Raw genomic sequence first — 24,268 nt, 5'->3', positions numbered from 1 at the left:
GTTGCTGACTGTCTCTCCCTGTGTGTGTGTGTGTAGTTTTGCCTGTTGCTGACTGTCTGTCCCTGTGTGTGTGTGTGTGTAGTTTTGCCTGTTGCTGACTGTCTGTCCCTGTGTGTGTGTGTGTGTAGTTTTGCCTGTTGCTGACTGTCTCTCCCTGTGTGTGGAGCTGTGAAACAGCCGGACTGTGAGCTGGGAGGAGGAGTCAGTCAGCTCCCGAGCTGTATTTGAGCAGCACTGGCTGGCGGAGAGGAACTTGCCGCCCAGCAGGAAGTGTGGGCGGTGTCGAGTCCCAGGTAGCAGCTCCGTCTCCAGCTCCCTCCCTGCCTTCCCTCCCTCACGGCCCGCCCTCACTCACTCCCTCCCTCCCTCCCTCAGTCCGAGCCGGGGTGCGGACAGCAATGCCCGGGATGCAGCTGGACTTCGGGCCCCTGAAGGAGCCGATCGGCTTCATCAAGATCCTCGAGTGGGTGAGTAGCAGCTTCTCCCGAGTCTCTCACGGTGAAGGCCGAGGCCTCGGGCCGGGCCGGGCCGCCCAGCTCCCGCTCCAGCTCGTGGCTTGGACCTGGGCCCTCGGCCGTCCCCCGTCCCCTCCTCCCAGGCCCCGCTCCTCCCGGGGGAGGTTAACCCCACAGCAGCTTCCCGTGCAACATAGTGGTGCAAAAAAAATGTTTTTTTCTCCCCCTTAAAAAAGTAATCTTTATTCTTCAAATTGAAACTTTGTGCAAAACCGACTTTTGCTGAAATCGACCGCAGTCCAGCGAAGTTATGATTTAAATCAATATTTGAGGGTGGAACATTAACTTTACTGTTGGGAGAAATTGTCATTTACCAGGAGAGTCAGCATTTCACTGTCAGTCGTCAGTGAATTTTGTTTAAATAGAGCAGTGCAGCACCGATGATGTTTGACAAGTGTTCACTGTAAGTTGTGTTTTGTTCTATTATTGCATTAACCATCCTTCCTGAAGGTGCTTCGTCTTGGTGACAGTCACCAAAAGTGAGGATTATTGTTTCTCTTGAGAACTTGGGCCTTGTTGCTGCTTCACCCCAGAGTGAGTTGAGGGGGACAGGGTGCACCACACCTTTTGTTCAGTTCTTGCAGCTCACTCCCTTACTTTGACTGCACTGACTCCGATCGTACAGGGTGAACCTTATCCAAGTGAAAATGGGTCCCTGGTTCTCTAAATGGATTGACTAGTAAATGGTTTCAGTGGTGTAAATGTGAGGTGACGTTATCGTAACTCTCATCAACAGCATGGATTGGATTGTTTGTTGTAAACTAACCAACTGGGTAGCGTCCTTTGTGGGGGTGAGAATGCATCTTAGCTATACTGTGAAGTGTAGTGAATGCTTGGTGTTTATAGTAGTTGTCTTGGTAGATATAACTGTTCATTAGTGCAGGCATGATGCTTTTAGGATTTTGTGCCATGTGGAATGATGGGTCAAGTGGGTAGTTCTGTGGCTGATTACAAAACTTCTGGTTCTGCAATCTTCTTGAGGTTTTGTTGACTTCTTACATTTTATGTTTGTTTTTATATTTGAAATCACGACCACAAAACTAGCAACGGCTCAAATTGAAAGTGTTTGACGTTAACAAATTTACACATTTGTACAGTAATTCTTCTTGTCGCTCAAATTGTAATTTTGGAGTCTGTGGGACTCTTCTTCTGGATACGCAACTCCATAAAGGAAGTGGACAAATATTGATCAGTGTCATAAGAGCTTCTATCTACACTGACTTGTAAAATTATAATCAATGAATATACCACAAAAATAGATCACAATACTCTAACTTTATCCCTTGATTATCATTTGAGTTGTCCATTTTCAAAATCAAAGTTTTAGTGGCAAAGAATTTAGAATTTTAAATGAATTCACTTGAGATGCCGATGTCACTGACTGGGCCAACATTTATTGATCAGTGGGCAGTTAAAAGTCAACCACATTGCTGTGGGTCTGGACTTGCATGTAGACCAAACCTGGTAAGGATGGCAGATTTCATTCCAGAAAGGGCAGTAGTGAATCAGGTAGGTTTTCAAAAACCATCTACAGTGGATTGCTTTTTTTATTCCAGATTTTTATTGAGTTTAAATTCCACCACCTGCCATGGTAGGATTTGAACCCATATCCCTAGAAAATTGACTTGATGCGCTGGACTACTGGTGAAGTACCATTATGCTACTACCTCCCCCATTGCACCAGCCCTCTGCATAATTTGCACTTAGCAATATTCTTTGCTGTTTGACTTTCAATAGTTATGCTCCAACATCCTTTACATTTAAACAAAGTGGAAAATGTGTACAATTCCTGAATTGGTTTAATCTTCCTTTATAAACAATCCAGTATAAATAATTACTGTAAACCAAACTTTAGTATCTAAAATATGTTGTAACGGTTTCTGTATTTTCAAAGAATTGTTTCTTCAGAATTTAAGCACATGCTTAATCTGGTACATTTTTGAACCTTATTTCATTTCATTTTCACTGAATGAAATAGCATAAACGAGATCATTCAATATTTGTTTATTCTGACTTGCTGAAAGAATCACCAATCAATTCAACTGCCCTGTTGTCTCTTCAATGCTACGCAGTTTTTGTCCCTTTTTTTTTCTTTAAAGGTTATTTCCAAAACCCTTTTGAAAGTTTTTATTGAACTTCTCTTTCAGGTAGTGAATTCAAAAACATCACATGAATTGAATATTTTTCAACTCTACTGGCTTTGTTGGCTATCAGCTAAATCTGTGCTCTCTGTATGACTCACCTACCATACGAAACACTTGAATTCAAAACCCTTGTACTTCTAAACATATGTTTATGTGGTATAGGAACAGGCCTTTCAGCCCAACCAGTCCCTGCTGTCCTTTGTCTTATTAAGCCTTAGAATTCCCCCTCTAAGGGCATTGTGAGTCAACCCAGAGCAGGTAGACTGCAGCGGTTCAAGAAGGTTGCTTACCCACACCTTCCCAAGGGTAGCTAAGGGCAGGCAATAAATGTTGGCCAGCCGGTGCTACCTACATCCCACAAATGAATTTTAAAAAATAATCTCCACATCTAAATCGATCATCATAGCCGTCAAAAATTATAGCCCTTGAATATCTGTGGTCGCTAAGCTCTGGTCGTGATGACAAAAGCCAAGTGGAACTGGGGAACAAGTGATGGTTATTGGTGGGTAATTGGTTGAAAACATTACTGGCTCTATAGACAAGGAACAAATGAGTGGTTGGCGTTAGTATGTGAGTACTGGGGTTTGTGGCACAGTGGGAGTGTAACCTCTGCGTCTGAAGGCGTGAGTTCAAGTCCCATCTGCTGCAGTGGTGTGTCAGCCTATCTGAACAAGCTGATGAGGCTTTCTTTGGTGGGTTGGAATAAAATTCTGACTGGAAAAACATTTCTAACCGATGTTTTAATCTCCAGTGTTTAACAGTGCCCTTCTCCCTCCTGCTTAATCAGCTTCCTCTTAAATATATCAGCAATTTGTTTCAGACATTCCCTGTGGTAATTAATTCCATGTTGTTAATACTCTGGTTGGAGAGACTTTTATTTTCTGGATTTCCTGTTGATTTGTCTGGTTATAAAGGTGTCTAATTACACACTTCTTGAGAGGAAACATTTGTTGCATCCAATCTTACCAAAATTTTATTAATGTTAAAGATCTCTATTTGGTCAGTGCTCAAATCTCTCGTTTTCAGATCTGTGGGTCTTGTTTAAAGTTAGCATCCCTCCTCGTTCAGGCAGGTATAATATCTGACACAGGCTTTCGATATATGCCTCTCAATCCCTTCAGCCCAACCATCACACTACCAGAACTGTGCTGAAATTTGAGATGCATGATTCTCACTGTTTGGTTGAAAAAAAAATTAGAGGCTTTGTCTTGGCCTGTCACAAGGGAGGGGTTGAGTATTGTTGGAGGCCAGCATTAATGATTTACATTGCTGGCCCAAATCCAACCCAGGTACAGAGTCATAAAGCACGGAAACAGACCCTCTTTGAATTAGCTTTCTCTTTTTGAGAGCTATTGTTCCTAAGCTAGCTGTTTGAGCTAATTTTAGCTTAATTTTGAGTTACTTTATTCAATTAAAAAAAAAACTAAAATTAAGAAATCAGAGTTAATTCTCTGGGATTGTGTCATTATAAAAGATGTAGCTGGGAAGAAGTTTGCCTTTTTTTTTGTTTAAGAACTTTTCTAACATTTGGTCATCTTTTGTGTGTGGTAAACTTGTTTTTGAAATAAACGTAATTGACAGATTGTTGTCAATATTTCCAGGTGGTCTGACAAAGGAGCAGCGCTCCGAAAGCTTGGTGATTTTAAATAAACCCGTTAGACTATAACCTGGTGTCATGTGACTTCTGATTTTGTCCACCCCAGTCCAACACTGGCATCTCCACATCACTATGTTCAGTGACTAATCATCACCAGTAATCAAACCTCAAAAATAAAACTTGTGACCTATTGAGCAAGGTTTTATTCTGGGATCTGACTTGTTCAGTATTACCATCAGCCGAGATCATCACATTGTCAGTTTTGCTAGTGCCATTCAGGAAGGTTTAAACTAGTGTGGTAAGGGGTTGGGAACCAGAGCAGTAGGTCAGCAAGTAAAATGGCTAAGTAGGAATCAGACTGAGGCCAGTAAGACTAAGAGGAAGAACAGCCAAGGAGAGATTACTAAACACAGTCAGACTGGCTGTCTGAGGTGGAGTGTTGCTGAACAAAGAGACCTTGGAGTGCAGGTTCATAGCTCCTTGAAAGTGGAGTCGCAGGTAGATAGGATAGTGTAGTGAAGAAGGCGTTTGGTATGCTTTCCTTTATTGGTCAGATTATTGAGTACAGGAGTTGGAGGTCATGTTGTGGCTGTACAGGACACTGGTTAGGCCACTGTTGGAATATTGCGTGCAATTCTGGTCTCCTTCCTATTGGAAAGATATTGTGAAACTTGAAAGGGTTCAGAAAAGATTTACAAGGATGTTGCCAGGGTTGGAGGATCTGAGCTACAGGGAGAGGCTGAACAGGCTGGGGCTGTTTTCCCTGGAGCGTCGGAGGCTGAGGGGTGACCTTATTGAGGTTTATAAAATTGAGGGGCATGGATAGGGTAAATAGACAAAGTATTTTCCCTGGGATGGGAGAGTCCACAACTAGAGGGCATAGGTTTAGAGTGAGAGGGAAAAGATATAAAAGAGACCTAAGGGGCAACTTTTTCACACAGAGGGTGGTACGTGTATGGAATAAGCTGCTGGAGGAAGTGGTGGAGGCTGGTACAATTGCAACATTTAAGAGGCATTTGGATGGGTCTATGTATAGGAAGGGTTTGGAGGGATATGGGCCGGGTGCTGGCAGGTGAGCCTAGATTGGGTTGGGATATCTGGTCAGCATGGATAATATGGACGGAAGGGTCTGTTTCCATGCTGTACATCTCTATGACAGTTAAGGCAAATGAGCTTGGACTTGGATTAATACATTGTTACAATGATGTTGTAGCTATTACAGACTTGGTTTAGAATCTGGCAGCTTAACGTTCTCAGAAGTACTGAGGGAGGACATCTTGGACAGCATGTTCCTGTGACAACAAAGGATGGCAAAGTTCGGGGACTTTGGATGACGAGAAACTGAGAGCTTAGTCAAAAAGAAGGTGGTAAGGTTAAGGAAACTGAAGACAGAGTGTGAAAATAGCTGGAAAGAATCAAACAAGGACTTAGGGCTCAGAGGCCATGGAACGACTTTAGCAAACCGGATTAAGGAAGATACCAAGGTGTTTTATACGTGTATAAGGAGCAAGAAAGTTGTTCGGGAAAGGGTAGGTACACTCAAGTACAAAGGAGGAAATTTTGTGTGTGGAGGTGGGTGAGGTTCTTTACGAACACTTTGTGTTGGTATTCACAAAGGAGAAGGACATGTTGGATGTGAGCCTTGAGAAGGCTATGTTGATATTCCAGGTTATATCAATATAAAAATGGAGATTGTTGGGTGTTTTTGAAAAGTGTTAAGGTGGGAAAGTTCCCAGGATCTAATGGGATCTATTTCAGAATGCCGAGCCAGGCAATTGAGAAATTGCTGAGGCCTTGTAAGAATTTTTTGTCTTTTTTTTTCTCAGAGCTCCCAGAGGACTGGTGAATAGCTGACATTGTTTCTTTGATTAAGGATGGCAGCAAGGATAATCTGAGAAATTATAGGCTGGTGAGCCTTCTAACAGTGGTAGGGAAATTATTGGAGAAGATTCTTAGGAATTACACACATCTGGAAAAATATGAGCTTGTTAGTAATTGACAGTATGGCCTTGTACAGAGAAGATTGTGTATCTCTCAAACTTGATTGACCTTTTTGAGGAAGTGACCGACTATTATCAAGGCAAGATAGTAGCTATTCTTTATATGGCTTTTCACAAGGTTTTTGACCTGCTGCTACAAAATGTGAGGTTGTGTGGCATTGGCTGTGAGTTGGTAAGATGGGCAAAGAACTGGCTTAGTTATGGAAGGCAGATGGCAATAGGAGGGGTTTTTCCTGACTGGAGATTTGTGACCAATGGCATTCCACAAGGATCAGTGCCAGGACCCCTGTTGTTTTAAATAAATAAAAATCATTTGGAGGAGAACATAGGTGACCTGCTTAGTATGTTTGTGGGTGACCCAAAGTTTGGGGCAATCTGTGGATACTGAAGAGGGTTGCTAGAGGATGCAGCAAAGTTTGAAAACTTGGGCAGAGAAATGGCAGATGGAGTTTAATGTGGCCAAATGTGAGGTGGTGCATGTTGGGAGATCTGATGCAGAGGAGGAAGTATACAGTAAATAGTTAAGACCCATAGTAGCATCAGCATAGATAGGGATCTAGATATATGGTTCCACAGTTCCTTGAAAGTGGTGGACGTCATCTATATGAACTTCAGTAAGGTATTTGACAAGGTTCCCCATAGGAGACTGATTAGCAAGGTTAGATCTCACGGAATCCATTTGGATACAGAACTGGCTCAAAGGTAGAAGATAGAGGGTGGTGGTAGACGGTTGCTCTTCAGACTGGAGGCCTGTGACCAGGTGAGTGCCACAAGGATCAGTGCTGAGTCCACTACTTTTTGTCATTTGTATAAATTATTTGGATATCAACGTAGGAAGTATAGTTAGTAAGTTTGCAGATGACACCAAAATTGGAGGTGTAGTGGACAGCAAAGAGGGTTATCTCTGATTACAATGGGATCTGGACCGGATGGGCCAATGGGCTGAGAAGTGACAGATGGAGTTTAATTCAGATATATTCGAGGTGCTGCATTTTGGGAAAGCAAATCAGAGCAGGACTTATACACTTAATGGTAAGGTCCTAGGGAGGACCTTTGTTGCTGAACAAAGAGACCTTGGAGTGCAGGTTCATAGCTCCTTGAAAGTGGAGTCGCAAATAGATAGGATAGTGAAGAAGGTGTTTGGTATGCTTTCTTTTATTGGTCTGCGTATTGAGTACAGGAGTTGGGAGGTCATGTTGTGGCTGTACAGGACATTGGTTAGGCCACTGTTGGAATATTGCATGTAATTACGGTCTCCTTCCTTTTGGAAAGGTGTGAAAGGGTTGAGGAGGTGACTTTATAGAGGTTTATAAAATAATGAGGGGCATGGATAGGATAAATAGACAAAGTCTCTTCCCTGGGGTGAAGGAGTCCAGAACTAGAGGGCATAGGATTAAGGTGAGAGGGGAAAGGTAAGAGAGACTGAAGGGGCAATGTTTTCACGCAGAGGACGGTGCATGTATGGAATGAGCTGTCAGAGGAGGTGGTGGAGGCTGGTACAATTACAACATTTAAAAGGCATCTGGATGCGTATATGAATAGGAAGGGTTTGGAGGGATATAGGCCAACTCCTCGCAAATTGGACTTGATTAGGTTGGGATATCTAGTCGGCGTGGATGAGTTGGACTGAAAGGTCTTTTTCCGTGCTGTACATCTCTGTGACTCTGACTCTAAATGGATTAGGCATACAACATGCTTTCTTCATCAAGGCATAGAGCATAAAAATTGGCAAGTCATGTTGCAGCTGTATAGAACTTTAGTTTTGGCCAAATTTGGAATATTGTGAACAGGTCTGGGTGCCACACTACTAGAAGGTCCAGACACAGTTTACCAGGATGTTGTCTGGTTGGATGGTATTAGCTATGCGGAGAGATCGGGCAAACTTGGTTTCTTTTCACTTGAACATGGAAGGATGAGGAGCAACGTGACAGAAGTTACCAAATTGAGGAATGGAGAGTCACTCTTTCCCCCCCCCCCCCCCCCCAACAGTGCAGAAATGTCAATTATGAGGTTTAAGGTAAAAGGGAGTAAGTTTTTAAAGGAGAAATTGGACACAATTTTTTTTGCGCAGGAGGTGGTAAGTGCCTGTAATGCATTGCCAAAGGAGGTGGTGGAGGCAGATACAATAACACTGTTTACGAGACCTCTTAATAATTGTATGAATAGGCAGGGAATAGAGGGATATGGACAAGATAGAAGCTTTCTGTGCTATGCTGTTCTTTATTCTTGTAAATGACTAGAGGTATTCAGTTTAAAAAAAATCAAGAACATGAAACTATCATCCTTGCGATTTCATTCTCTCACTTGGTGTTTTGGATTCTTGAAACATTATCTAGAAATCATTACTCGTCTAAAGAGATTAAATTTACAGTAACAATGGTCTCCTGTCAATAAAGCTGCAATAATTCAAGTACCTGGCTCTAACCTGTGTAGCACGTATGCATTTTCATTAAATCAGAAGCACACGGGGATGTTTGTCTGACAGGATTTCTGTGGGCTGGATTTTCCAAAGAGTGACAATCTTAAACAGATTGGGGGTGTATGTATGAGTTAAGTATGGGGTAAGTTGACTAGTGATTCAGGAGTTAGGCTATGTATTTAATGCTCTAATTTTTCCTAATTTAACGGTTTACTTCATTTCATCCAACCCTCTGAATTCTTCCATTTAACTCAAGACTATAGGAGAGTTTCAGGCATTGGGGAATTGCCCAGTGGAGTCTTAAATCTCCAAGTAGTTCCTTTAGAGTCTGCCACAATGAGGATTCCACAATGTCCTCCATTCAAATCCCTCATTTACATTTGAATAATGACTGTCTGATCATCAGAAAATCTGTGCCTTTATCTCAGGGCTGATTTGAATTTTGTCTGATAGGATAGTTAATATTTGGACGAAAGTGGGTACTGCAGATACTGGAGATTAGAATCAAGATTAGAGTGGTGCTGGAAAAGCACAGCAGGTCAGGCTGCATCCGAGGAGCAGGAAAATCGACGTTTCGGGCAAAAGGCCTTTATCAGGAATTTCTGATGAAGGACTTTGGCCCAAAATGTCGATTTTCCTGCTCCTCCGATGCTGCCTGACCTGCTGTGCTTTTCCAGCACCACTCTAACCTGATTAAAATATTTGTCATGTATGTACAAAATTTGAAGACAGTGATGATTGGAACTCTTGCCATGGCTATTGGACAAAAATGTATTTATTGAGAGAATGATACATCCTCAGCACACTTCCCTTGTCTTTTATCGTATTGGTGACCTTTTAGATAGGTTGTGCTTAGTGACTCTCAGAAATGTAAATGACCCAATCTCTGTATAGTGACGGTCACATTTGGAACTTATACAGGTAATTTGAACAGCTAAGAATAAACCAATAAGTTTTTTTTTTAGAAAAGAAATGCTGACAATTTCAACTTGTTCTCATAATTTAATGGGTTTCTGATTTTTTTTTTTGCTTTAAATTTCAAACCTAGATATTTGCAATTTTTGGATTTGCAACATGTGGTGGATTCAGTGGCAAAACTGCACTGAATGTGAAATGCAAGGACTCCAATGACAGCCAGTTATTTACAGCGAACTTCCAATATCCATTCAGGTTGGTGTGTTTTAGTCTTTATTTTTGAAAGTCTGTTGGTGTCAAGTCAACTTTTGAGTTCAGTTTAATTGGTGCAGAAAATGTGGTTTTGCACTCCCTTAAATTGCCTTCATAGGTCTGCTGTTTAACAGTCGGGTTTAATTTGTCAAATTTCTATGTAAATTTAGCAGTCAATTAATGCTTCAACTAAACTGGAACTTTAAGAAAGTTTGTGACAATGTTTGAGTCTGTTACACTGCAGCATTGGGTATCTTTTTGCATGTGGAAATTCTTTTCTTCCAAATATGTTGCGTGATCAGACCTTCCTGTATATGCTGACTAGACAAATAATTGCATATGAACGTGGAAATTATATATTGGAACAACCAAGTGCAAAATATGATGTTGACTGAGGAAATAAATGAGGTAGACTTTTCTCTATAATAGGAATATGTTGCTGAGTGTTGCAGAACAGTTACAATATTAACATTGTTGGAAGACTTTCATATTTATTACCTTTTTAGACTCTTGAGGATGGCACATCTGAGTGTTTTTTGAGAATTGAATAAGCAAGCATAATTAGTGTGCAAAAGTGATTATTAAATGAGTTTGTTATTTTCCAGGTTGAACACTGTTTCAATCATTCCCAAGGCAACCTGCAATCAAACTATAGCAACCTACTTAATGGGAGATTTTTCATCCTCTGCTGAGTTTTTTGTTGCAATCGCAGTATTGGCCTTTCTGTACTGTATCGCTGCCCTTGTTCTCTATATCGGGTATCTCCATATCTACCGGGATGGCAACCGTGGACCGATGATTGTAAGTAACCTTCCATGAACTCACCAATTGTCTTTATATGTCATTGTTTTTACCTAGGTCCTAACTACATTACAATGACTGCAGATGCTGGAAACCAGATTCTGGATTAGTGGTGCTGGAAGAGCACAGCAGTTCAGGCAGCATCGCTGCTCCTTAGTAGTTAGGACCTAATCAAGTTGTAACTTTGACAGAAGTTTTCAGCCCTTATCAACCATAAACCATAAGGAATAGTGTCAATAAGTATAAAAGAAGAGAAGGTGAGGGCTCTTAGCACAGTGGAAGTGCTCTCTCCTCTGGGCCAGGAGACCTGAGTCCAAGTCCCACCTGTCCTGGATGTGTATCATAACATGTCTGGACAGATTTAGTAAATAACTGGGCAGGGCAAATCATTCAAAGTGTAGTGTGTCGCTGACAAATTGTTACCATGGATTTGCCTGATATATAATACTTTTGCAGTATTAGATCTTAGCCCTAACTTCAACTGATTTATGCCATTATTGGCTTTCACACTGACACATAGCAAATCGCTTATTTCTGTCAACCAGTCATTTATTTGAAGCCCTATATGATTACAGATATCCAGTTGTAGATGTATTTTGTTTCGGGTTGCTTCATTTGGTTTTGTATGCCTTGCTGCAAATTAATTGCACTGAATGAACCAATATCCACCATGACGTGATGACAATCTAACCCTTGTAAGTGGGGATCTGGGACTGTTCTATGAATTAGCCTTACTTTATGACAGATGAGGATCAAAACTCTCAGCATTTGGAAGATGTAATTTCTAATGTTGCAATCAAGTATTCCAGTAATCTCAGACTAGTGCCTTTGGCAACTATATTTCAGAAGCATGTAGCATAAATTCCAGTGCATACTGAGGTGGGACTGAAATATAGTGATTTAGGGCTTGGCAGAGTGAGCCTTCTATTATAAGAAGCTTCTCGCTGTATTCCCTTTTACTCGCTTGTCATATTGACATGAAATTCAATACCTAGTCAGGCACTCTGTCGTTCTGTTGCTGTTTATAGTAAGATGTAATTGTGTGCTGTCAGTCATTAATTAGCACTGTCGTCAGTTTATAAATGTTCTGTGCAGTGTAGGTATGTTCAATTTAAGAGTAAATGCATTTCAAAATACAATATTACTTTTAAACAGCTTGTTGAGATGAACTTCTAAAATGTCCTGATACCATTCAATAGTTTGACCACCACAGAACAAATCAATGTTGTATACATGGTGCATTATAACTTTAATGACTTAAGATATACATCTGAAACCTTCTTTGCAACTGCTGATCTATTTAATACAAAAAAAAGTCTAAAAATATGGCTGCCAAAGTATCCAATTAGTATAGATGTTTCGAAAGTTGGTAATGTGACTGTTAATTGTCACTTGCTCAGTTTTCTTGAGGGATAGCCTATAATGTGAAGAAACATCTTCAGAACAATCTCCAATTTGGGAGAATGTGTTGGAATGAATAAGTTACATTTCAGATCCTTTTTATTTGGTTTTATAGCTTTTTGAGGAATATAGACTGATTATTGTGCAGAAAGGAGGTCTTTGAGTCTATTATGTCAGTGCTTTTTTTTTAGCAGAGCATTCCAAATTATTTCCCATCCTTGAAGGTCTTTCCCCATGCTTTTCTCCACTTTTTTTTTAAAAAAAGGTTTAAGTAGTTATCCATATTTCAAGTATGTTAGTGATACATGTCTTTTTTACTTATGTTTGTGAATTCATATCTGCTTGCTTTAATGCCTATAATTTTTGTAGATTTAAATTGCTGTTCTCATCCACATCTTATTCACAATCCAGTCAAAACGGGTAGAAAGATTCTTCATGTTTAAAATAGTTTACCATTTTTATTTCCTGCTGCACAAATTTAAAGGATGAATTTAAATTGTGGTAAGTTGTATGGCATTTACTACTTCATCTCGGGATTTATTATGTAATTAAGGAATTTGTTCTGTAAAAATTCTCAAATAGCTGCGGTATTGTTGGTTGATCTGTTTCCATCTGGTGTTTAACCAGGCTGTGATCATGAGGTGTTCAAGTTGCTTGCTCATGCGAGTCTTTAGTGCGAGCCAGCAAAAATAGTGTTGCAGAAGTTAGCCTACTCAGTGGGTACTTCAGAAGCCTGGAGACATTGCGGTGATTGTGTGTCTGCATAATTTGGTGCTGGCAGCTGAGAAGCAGTGTGCTTTAATTGACTTTTTTCAGTGAATGTAGTCTTCACAGCATCGTGTCCCAGGTTTCCCTTTTTTTTTTTTAAAAAAAAAGTGTTCGCACCAGGAGCTAGGCAGCAGGGGTGGGGGAGAATTTTGGTCGTTATACTTAAGGGTGAGGAGAAAAAAATTTAATAGTCATTACTCTGTCTGCTACATTATAACAAACAAAGTGATCACTATGCATTTTGATTAAATAATTTTAAGTTGGGCAGTGTGCTTGATGTTTGAATGGCTACTTTTACTTTGAACATGTCTTGATGCGATGACTTAAAATTCTGCCTGTGACAACCATCTTGTGTGAATTGACGCTTCACCCTTGTAACGACAGGATGCAGTGAAGTGCTCTGTTCCTTTGGACTCCCACTTGCTTTTTGAATTGTATTCTTCTGGGCTGCTGGAGCATTCTTCACATCAATAGTTTTACTTCTACTTTTTAACTGTTCACTTTCCCCTCAACACTTCAACTGTTTAGATATTCTTTACTTTGTAAATATCTTGGTAATTTTATTTTTGATTTCTCATGATGCCCCCTTGTATTATATTTTTCTGTTCAGACATCTACTGTACTCTCGTTAAACAGTTTACATTTCATTCTGTGTTTTATTATATTTCTAGCCACCTTCCTTTTTGATCCTGTTCTCATTAATATTGTTCATTTTGTTATCTTTTCAAACTTTGTCAAAGGATCCACGATTAAAAGGTTAACTCTAATATTCTTGCCATAGCTGCTGCCTGATCTGCTGAATGTTTCCAGTTGGTGGGCATTTTCCTCCTCTCATGTGCAATGTTGATTGTACATTTCTTTAGTGATACTAGTTAGTTGCATTTCCCTCCTAAAACAGAGGTTGGTGCAGTTTTGAGTGATGAATCTGAAATGTGAAGTAACACTAATGGAGCAAGTTACGTTTGTCTGTGTGCTGTCCTTATTGCTGAAGATTGCTGTCAATTCTGGTAGTCTGAAAGGTTTGCCTGCTGTATTATGCAGGATGCAAGATTTTTGTTTGGGTGGTGTAAAGTGGTTTATAATGTAGCTATTAAATTTTCAGAAGCGTTACTTTATAAAAGTACATATTATAGGTGAAATTAATTATAAAAATCCATTGTTTATTTTCCCCAGATGTTTAGTTTTTAGTGAAGGCTGTATGCACATACTGTTTGTGCTGCAGCTATGGCTAAAATCTTGAAGTCTTGGGTTTATTTCCAAACTGATCCCAAATTACAAGGAGAATCATTGTTTAAACCATCACTTCTTGGCTCCATCATTAGTAGCTATACCTTCAGCTGCCCATGTGCTAAATTGTAAAAATTCCTCAGTAAAGCTGTCCTTTTTAAAAGTGTTCCTTAAAATCTATCACTCTGATCAAGTTTTTAGTCACTGTCCTGATGCTACTATGAAGCATCATGGGATTATTGACTGTTCAAAGTTTGTGCGAAGATTTGTAGCTCGGGTGCTCGTTGTTGTGGTTCTGTTCGCCGAGCTGGAAGTTTTTGTTGCAAACGTTTCGTCCCCTGGCTAGGCGACATCATCAGTGCTTGGGAGCCTCCTGCGAAGCGCTTCTTTGATGTTTCCTCCGGTGTTTATAGTGGTCTGTCCCTGCCGCTTCTGATTGTCAGTTTCAGCTGTCCGCTGTAGTGGTTGGTATATTGGTTGGTATATCGACGTATTTGTTGATGGAGTTTGTGGATGAATGCCATGCCTCTAGGAATTCCCTGGCTGTTCTCTGTCTGGTATGCCCTATGATAGTAGTGTTGTCCCAGTCGAATTCATGTTGCTTGTTGTCTGCGTGTGTGGCTACTAAGGATAGCTGGTCGTGTCGTTTCGTGGCTAGTTGATGTTCATGTATGCGGATTGTTAGCTGTCTTCCTGTTTGTCCTATATGGTGTTTTGTGCAGTCCTTGCATGGTATTTTGTACACTACATTAGTTTTGCTTATGTTGGGTATCGGGTCCTTCGTTCTGGTGAGTTGTTGTCCGAGCGTGGCTGTTGGTTTGTGTGCCGTTATGAGTCCTAGGGGTCGCAGTAGTCTGGCTGTCAGTTCTGAGATGCTCCTGATGTATGGTAGTGTGGCTAGTCCTTTTGGTTGTGGTATGTCCTCGTTCCGTGGTCTTTCTCTTAGGCATCTGTTGAGCGGATGGGCAGCGGATCCAAACACTCTATACAATCAACACAGGAATTCTTGGACATCATCAGAAATATACACATAGACAAAGAAGAAACCATGATATCATTCGACGTGACGGCACTGTTCACTTCGATTGACAAAACCCTAGCCAGAGAAACAATAGCCAATCTACTGGACATACAGAACAGAAAACAGGACGCTGAACCTATCAACAAAGACGGCATACTTAAACTACTGGACTTGTGCCTCACAACACACTTCACATTCAACAACCAGATATACGAACAAATCAACGGAACACCCATGGGATCACCAATCTCGGGACTCATAGCAGAGGCAGTTATGCAAAGGTTAGAACAAACAGTCCTACCACAAATTCAACCCAAACTCTGGGTCAGATATGTCGATGACACGTTTGTAATCATTAAAAACACGGAAATAGAAAAAACACACTGGATCATCAACACCACACTCGCAGGAATCCGATTCACGAGAGAAGAAGAAAAGGATAGCCAACTCCCATTCCTAGACGTGATGGTACAGAGAACACCGAACAGAGAATTCACTACAAGGGTATACAGGAAAGCCACACACAAGTCCTAAACTATGAAAGTAACCACCCCAACACACACAAACGAAGCTACATCAGGACACTATTCAAAAGGGCCACAACACACTGCAGTACACCAGAACTGCAAAACGAAGAAGAGGAACACCTATACAGGGTATTCGCCAAAAACGGATACCCGCGCAACTTCATCAACAGATGCCTAAGAGAAAGACCACAGAACGAGGACATACCACAACCAAAAGGACTAGCCACACTACCATACATCAGGAGCATCTCAGAACTGACAGCCAGACTACTGCGACCCCTAGGACTCATAACGGCACACAAACCAACAGCCACGCTCGGACAACAACTCACCAGAACGAAGGACCCGATACCCAACATGAACAAAACTAATGTAGTGTACAAAATACCATGCAAGGACTGCACAAAACACCATATAGGACAAACAGGAAGACAGCTAACAATCCGCATACATGAACATCAACTAGCCACGAAACGACACGACCAGCTATCCTTAGTAGCCACACACGCAGACAACAAGCAACATGAATTCGACTGGGACAACACTACTATCATAGGGCAAGCCAGACAGAGAACAGCCAGGGAATTCCTAGAGGCATGGCATTCATCCACAAACTCCATCAACAAACACGTCGACCTGGACCCAATATACCAACCACTACAGCGGACAGCTGAAACTGACAATCGGAAGCGGCAGGGACAGACCACTATAAACACCGGAGGAAACATCAAAGAAGCGCTTCGCAGGAGGCTCCCAAGCACTGATGATGTCGCCTAGCCAGGGGACGAAACGTTTGCAACAAAAACTTCCAGCTCGGCGAACAGAACCACAACATTATTGACTGTATTAAAGGTACTATATTATTGCGAGTTGTTTTGGGGACGGCTGATCTGTCTTGTATGCTATGAAATCCTTTCCATAGTTAACCGATGGAATGGTTCAACGTGACGTTTTGACCAAGTTGACTTTTTTTTTGTGAAAGGAGTGTGTTTGAGAAGAAAGTGAACTGAAAGGATGCATCAAGTCGTTTTCATGTTTAGTGTGGGATTGCTCTGCACATTTTTGTCTCTGTTGTCTTTCCTGAGATTGGGATAGTGTAAAGCAGGTGCCAAGAGTCAAACTTGCTCTTGATCAGTTATTGAAAGCACCACCTCATTCAAACGTTGTGCTCAGATTGACACCGTATCCTTTCATGCAGAGACATAGAAATGTACAGGATGGAAGCAGGCCCTTCAGTGCAACTTGTCCATGCTCACCAGATATCCTGAATTAATGAAGAACGATTTGTCAATATTTGGCCTTTCTCCCTCCAAATCCTTTCTATTCATGTATCCATCCAGATGCTTTTTAAATGTTGTAATTACACTAGCCTACACCACTTCCTCTGGCAGCTCATTCCATATTTGCACCCCCTCTGCTGAGAGAGTTGCCCCTTGGGTCTCTTTTATATCTTTCCCCTCTCACATTAAACCTACGCCCTCTACTTTGGGCACCGCTCTCCTGGGGAAAAGACCTTGGCTGTTCACCTATCCATGCCCCTCATGATTTTACGAACCTCTCTCTAAGGTCACTGACGCTCCATAGAAAATAGCCATAGTCTTATTCAGCCTCTCCCTGTAATTCAAGTCCTCCAACCCTTTTTAAACTTTCAATGTTTGTTGTGTGTGAAGTTAACCAGGAATTAATTATGAATTTCATATCCAACAAATTTTAAATAATGCACACAAGAAGTTGAGTTTCCTGTTTGGAAAAGTTTCTCAAAATGACTGTGGCCCAGGCAGTGAGAGTTGTTTAGTTATTTGTATGCTGCAAACTTGGTTTTAATCTAACAGTCTGTTACAATGAGGAAAGGATGTTGTATCTCAGTACTCACTGCCCCCAGCATCCCTCCCTTCTCCCTGGATCACCAATTAAAGCGAGACTGAGAAAGGTCATGCCTGCTTTATTTTAATTATTTTTCACAAGTTCTGGGGTTTTCTTAATGTTGCACATTGAAGTGAAAGACTAGGTAAAACAGTTTATAGCAACCAATGGTTGCTGGATGGATGACCTGGATTAAGTTTATCAAATGTGCTAAAATGTTTTGTCTGATTATTGTTCATAGCCTGTTAGTATGCTGACAAACCCGTACCTTGCTAGTCTCCTTCCAAGTGCTCTTAGTCTCTCTTTCATTTGTCTAATCTAATCTTTCATCTTCATTCAACTTCCCCTTTTTAAATCAAGATGCATTCACCTCAACCCTGCCATCTGGTAATGAGTTCCACATTTCAGTTACACTCTAAGTAAGAAGTTTAATCTAAGAAGTTATTGAATTTTTTTCAGTGATTTTTATATTGTATTTGGTGCCTCCTATAATAGCAACATCTTCACCATGTATGCTGTATCCAATAATTTAAAGATCTCCTCCTCTATTCACCTTTTGCTGCCATTAATCTGGGAGAAAAAGGTCTGCCCATTCAACATTCCCCGAATGGATATAAGCTCTCCGTTCACGGTCATTCTTGTAAACCGGTTACCCTGAGCAGCAGTTGAGCTCTAGAGTCGATCCTGGGTGTGTTTCATAGGTTCATGGAAGACAAGCAGAAGGCTGTGGAGGTCAAGTCATTTGCATTTAAGACAGAGGTAGATGTGTTCTTGATAGTAAGGGGATCAAGGGTTACAGGGACATGGTAGGAGAATGGGGTTGAGAAATGTATCAGCCATGATTGAACAGTAGAACAGATGTAATTGGTTAAATGGTCTCGTTCTGCTCCTCTACCTTATGGTCTAAAGCTGCATTCATTTATTATGAGAACCGTGCTATTTAATTATGTAACATTTCCTATTTGACGTGACCACATTGGGAAGGGTGAGGTCAGATTCTTGTTCAGTATTTTCAATTGACTTTTATTTCCTCATTGTTTTCCAGGACTTTGTTGTGACAGTTGTTTTTGCTTTCTTGTGGTTGGTCTCCTCTTCAGCTTGGGGGAAAGGCCTCACTGATCTGAAATACTCGACAAATCCAGGAAACATCATAAAGTCCGTTCAGTTTTGCAATGAACTGAATAAATGTACTCCCGGAGGGGTGTCTGGCATGGGAAGCTTGAATGTTTCTGTGGTATGTGCACCTAATTTTATCTGCCTCAACCTATCTTGTTGTTTCCCTGCCGGCAATTCATTAATTTAGATATTGGTGCTGTTGCTCGATCATGCAGTCAGTTCAGAAAATTATCAGCATGCACTTGAGGGAAGTGGGAGTACTTTCTTCGGGAGTGCTTTGTGTGGTCTTCCTTTGGTTGTTTTATAATACCATTGCTTCAGTGGTTTATGTGGTTGCTATTGTGCGCTCACTGGGTGTCTTTTAATCTGAAAACTTTCAAAATATGACTTCACAGTTCTGTTGGAGAAGTCTGGCTCTAGGTGTTCTGAGAGTGATGGGATGCTGCCTCAACTATGCTCACAGTAGAGGCCTCTGGCATGTCTTGTTATGGTCTTGTGATAAATATCACGCTGCAGACTTAAAATTTCCAGTGTCTAGAAGCAATGCAAACGAATGAGATCCATTATTAGAGTGAATCTGATCCCTAAAAAGGGGTTGCAAACTTTCACCACATTCACTTAAGAGGTATGACTGCCATTTGATAGCTACACTGTTGCTCTGTGGACATTTTTACAACTTTTTTTATATTTTATTGATCATGTAATCCAAATAAAGATCCAGACAGAGGTATTCAAGTCATAATGTGATAGCTCAGGAATTTAAAGTCAATGAATTAATCAAATTGATTTTTTTAATAAAAATCTAGTCTCTGTAATAGGGACCATGGCATTGTTGGATTTTTCTACAACTCCTTCTGCTTAAACAGTATCCTTTTTCAGGGGCAAGGATATCTGCTATTTTTGTTGGACTTCAACACCATGTGACTTGAGACCCACCGCCTCATGGATTGACTCTTAACCACCCTCCTAAATAGCATAGCAAGGCACCCAGTTATAATTGAACTGCTGCCAAAATAATTAATGATGATAAAACCCAATGACCAGTCCATTTTGCCAAGTCCTCCGTGAACACTTTGGTTGAACCAGAATTGCATCAGCAGCAAGTTAACATCTGAATCCCAGCTTTCAGTCACTGTTCCAGACTCTACCTCCACTATTGCCATGTCTCGTCCATTTGAGGTAGCAGTATAATGCTGTATAGTCGGGAAAGAGTGGGCCTGTATTTCCTTCTATTTGACTCCAGCTCCATAAATGATTTTTAATTCTTTTGGGATGGGCGTGTCACTTGTAAGTCCAGCATTTGATACCCATCCCTAATTGTCCTTGAAGTGGTGATGATGAACCACATTTTGTAGATGGGCTATTAGGAAGGGTGAAATTTGATTCCAAAACAGTGAAGGAATAATTCCAGGTCAGGATGCTTTGCAACTTGGAGGGGAGTCTGCAGATGGTGACCCTCCCTTACATGTCTATTGTTCTCTCTTCCCCACCCCAAGGATGTTGGTAGTAGAGTATTCTATAATAGTAATGCTATTGACAAATGTGTAAGAAGATGGTTAGATCACATCCAGTTGAGGTGGTCATTCCTTGACATTCAAATGACTGTGTCATAACATCGGATCTTATGGGTAAGGAAACCACCTGTTGATTGACACTTATTGCCCTCAGTCATGCTGCCCCATGTTGAACATCTCTTGGAATAAGCACTGAGTTGTAGCAAGGGCCTAGAATATCCAGTGGGTTGGGAACCTTCATTTTGATCTCCCACCCTGACACCAAATACAATGCCACTGCTCATAGAATCAATTGTACAGTACAGACCTTTTTGGATTATTATATGTGCGCTGACAAAAAAAACCTCCTTGAAATTAATACTGGTCCTCCATTACAGCCCATAGCTTTGAATGTTATGACCTTCCAAGTGCTCAAAGTACCTTGTTTTTAAAAAAAAAAAAAAATCTTTGGGAGGTTTCCTACCTTAACTAGCATCCCCAGCAATGTATTCTGGATTTCCCACCACTACCTGCAAGAGAATTTTTATTTTTTTTTTGTTTTGCCCCCTCTAGTCCCTTCCAAAATCCTGCCTTTCATCTTTAAAATTATGTCCCATTGTTAATGACTATTTCAACTAAGGGGAACAGCTGCTTCCTAACCACTCTCTCTATGTTCCTCATAATCTTTTAAACCCCAATCAGGTCCCTATGCAGCTTTTCTCTGCTGTAAAGAAAACAACGTCTAGCAACTCTTCAGAGATAAATCACACACATTTGTGGTGAATAGCCTGTACAGTCCATCCAGTGTAATCACCATCCTTGTTTATCATGCAGTGACCAGAACTGAACTCTAATTGTGGCTTAACCAAAGTTTTTTTTTTTGTGCAGCTCTAATATAACCTCCCTACTAATTTTTTTAAAACAATTATAATCTATGCTACAATGATAAAGGCAAGTGTCCCATATGCTACCTTTACCTTATCAACCTGCTGTTCAGGGATCCATGACCAAGCACCCCAAAGTCCCTCTGTTCCTCTGAACTTTCTAGTGTCCTGCCACCTCACACCTATCAGTGTTAAATTCCAACTGCCATGATTTACCAACTTGACCAATCCATCTATATCCTCCTGGAGCTAAAATAGTCATCTTCTTCCTCCTCCCTCGACCATTCACCCAATCTTTGTGTAATCCCCTAACTTACTTACTTATCAAGGCGTCCCCATGTTCTCATCAATATCACTTTAACAATAAGGAACACAGCACTCCTCCCTGTGGTATGCCACTGGATTCTGGCCTCCAGTTACACAAATGGGCTTTGACCACCACCCTCTGTTACTGCTACTGGACTGATTTTGGATCCAACTTGCCAAGTTACCCTGGATACCATGTGCTTTTACCTTCTTTATCGGTCTCTCTTCTGGGACCTTGTCAAAGGCTTTGCTGAAATCCATATGAAATACATCAACTGCACCACTCTCCTCTACGCACCTGGTCACCACCTCAAAAAATATTAAACCAGATTTGTTAGGCGTGATCTTCCTACAGCAAAGCCATGCTGACTATCCCCGATCAAACTTTGCCTCTCCGAGTGGAGCTCGATATTTGTCCTTCGAATGTTGTCCGATAGTTTTGCTCCCACTGACGTGAGACTTGCCCGTCTCAAACTCTCTGGTTTATCTCTTGTCAAGTGGAACCACATTGGAGCACAGCTAATTCTCTGACACCTCCCCTGTGGCCACACAGGAATTAATCTTTTGTGTGTTCTTTTGTATCCCATGCTCCTGTGGCAGATAAGTCCTTTGAACCCAGAGATTTATTCACTTTTAAGCCCACCAAAGCCTCCAATATCACCTCCCTATGCAATCGGATTCATGTCAGAACCTTTGTTACATTCTGCATTGAGTCATATAGCGCAGAAACAGACCCTTTGGTCTAACCAGTCCATGCCAAGCATAATCCCACCTGCCTGCTCCCGGCTCACATCCCTCCAAACTTCTTCTATTCATGTATCCATCCAAATGTCTTTTAAATGTTGTAACTGTACCCGCATCCACCACTCCCTCAGGAAGCTCATTCCACACTTGAACCACCCTCTGTTTTTGAGTTTTAAAAAAGCTTCCTTCCCCTAATATCTGAAGCCCTTTTTCCTCCTTGGCCTGGGAGTAAAGGGATGGAATAAGATTGGATTCTGAGAGAAAGAGCACCTCATTTTGTAACTCTCTGTTTAGAGTATATATGTTTTCCCAGTACTCTCTAATACTGAAGCCAAATACATGAAGCCCAACTTGTGGAGGATGGGATCTCCACATGCAGTCTTGGCAGAAGTTTGGACTCTCTTCTTTGGCCTGAGATTTACAAGCTACAGAGGCCTTCCTTTTTATTATCCCATAGGACCATATAGTCATTATTTTTTTTCTTCCATAAATCCTGATGGCCTGTACAGTTCTTTTTATAAGGTAAACTTTAAACAGCCTTATGAGCAAGTTGTGGCTCTTGCTGCATCACTTCAATTGGTGAAGTTTGTATTTTATGTTTCCTTTGCAGGTGTTTGGTTTCCTCAATGTGCTCCTGTGGTGTGGAAACGCATGGTTTGTGTACAAGGAAACCAGCTGGCATACTCCACCACAACCTCAGCAGGATCCAGCAAATGTGGCACCACCACCTCAAAACCCATAATGCTGCAGTTGGAAATTTGTTGAGGCATGTGTTTGCAAACTCACCAGAGCATACAGTAGGTTTCATAATTACTCAACATTGCATTAGCTTGATGGGAAAATGCATCTGTTGTATTTGCTATTTGTGCTGTTGTGTCATATGCCTTTTTGATAGGTAGGGGTGAAGAGAAGATGAATGTGTGTAGTCCCATTTAAATTGGGGTTTACAATGAAAGAATGTGCAGACATTGTCAATGATGATGTCAATGTTACACCACATGTACATAACACAGTGAAGCCCTTTCAAGATCAATCTAATATGCCAACTATTTTCCTCCTTCGATGGTGTTTGCTGCAGACTATTTATCATGCATGCTTAAAACCTCTAATGATCAGTAACCGACTATTTGCCAAATTTAAACTTCTCATTGAGATGGAAGAACATTAAAAGACATGATTTGCATATTAACAAGCCCTTGTGGAATGTGCAAAGTATAGGATTGCTCTTAAATCTCTTTCGACTGGAAAAAAAAATGTGCTACTTTTGGTTTTTAAGGTTGTCATTCAATGGTTAGTCTCTGATTTGGTCTGTATTGTATTGAATGAAGATAGCTTGGTATGTGAAAGACATTGATCTTTAATGGGTTATGCTGTGTTACACAACTCAAGCCATTGCAATAAGAAACATTTTTACTACATAACTGAAAAGTTATCTTTTTTTTTTTTTTGTTGCTTTTTCTACTTTCTTGTACAGAAATTATGGAAAGTGTTAAAGAAACTTTTTTTTTGGCCAAATCTGCACTTGCTTTTTTGACAGGGGTGTTAAATCATTAGTTTCCTTGGTGCAGTACTTGATGATAAATGGCACTTTCTCAAGTTTTGTGTAGTTTTGCTTTGGACTTGTCTGATTTGGCTTTTCTGTTTAGTAAAGTGAAAATCCTAATTGTCATCATGACCCACTTTCATTGTAAATTACGTGCCTTATAAAATGAAGGTCATTTGGTGAAGCTTGAAAATATTTATCTATCATAATCCTCGCTTGCTTTATCTCAGTCTGGAAATGTTTTGTTTTGCTGGTGCTGTTACTCAGTGGTTAAGGGCTGATGACATGATGTGATAAAGTACCAAATGTATTTGAGCTTTTTTATATATATGTTTGTACCCTGCCTCGTTTTTTTTGATTTTGGGACTATGCTTTTCTGTTAATTCTCTGCTTCGTTAGAAGCTTATGAAGGAGGCAGGAGGAAAAGAAGGAAAAAGAACTGATTTGCTTCATAGCCACTGTCAAATTTACTCCTCTAATAAATCCAGATTTTCACTGAACTCCAAGTGCCTTTTCATCGTCAGACACTGGCTTGCATTTTGAAAATGGAATTCTCAGAACAGTCCATGTATTTGATTGGTGCTGCTGTAAGAAATACCATCAGCCTTAAAGCTGCATCAAGTATTTTGCCAAACTTGATGAATGCTTTGGCCTCATGAGACGTCTGTTCTGATTTAAAGGCCTCTGTTTAAGAATTCAGGAAACAAATAAAATATTTTCTGTTGACAATAA

The 24,268-nt window shown here is 40.7% G+C and overlaps 1 protein-coding gene across 1 annotated transcript; it reads left to right on the top strand.

The window, feature by feature from the left end:
• Positions 1-310: 310 nt before the first annotated feature.
• Positions 311-24,268, top strand: sypl2b (synaptophysin-like 2b). The gene is made up of 5 exons (XM_043709109.2): positions 311-467; positions 9,724-9,845; positions 10,448-10,643; positions 18,496-18,684; positions 22,604-24,268. The coding sequence occupies exons 1-5, from the start codon at positions 399-401 to the stop codon at positions 22,733-22,735; spliced, it is 708 nt and encodes a 235-aa protein (XP_043565044.2). The 5' UTR covers positions 311-398; the 3' UTR covers positions 22,736-24,268.

Source organism: Chiloscyllium plagiosum, unplaced genomic scaffold (assembly GCF_037043375.1).
Source record: "Chiloscyllium plagiosum isolate Xiang-an unplaced genomic scaffold, Cpla_swu_hap1 HiC_scaffold_19, whole genome shotgun sequence".
NCBI lineage: Eukaryota > Metazoa > Chordata > Chondrichthyes > Orectolobiformes > Hemiscylliidae > Chiloscyllium > Chiloscyllium plagiosum.
This window is presented reverse-complemented; position numbering and strand designations above follow the sequence as displayed.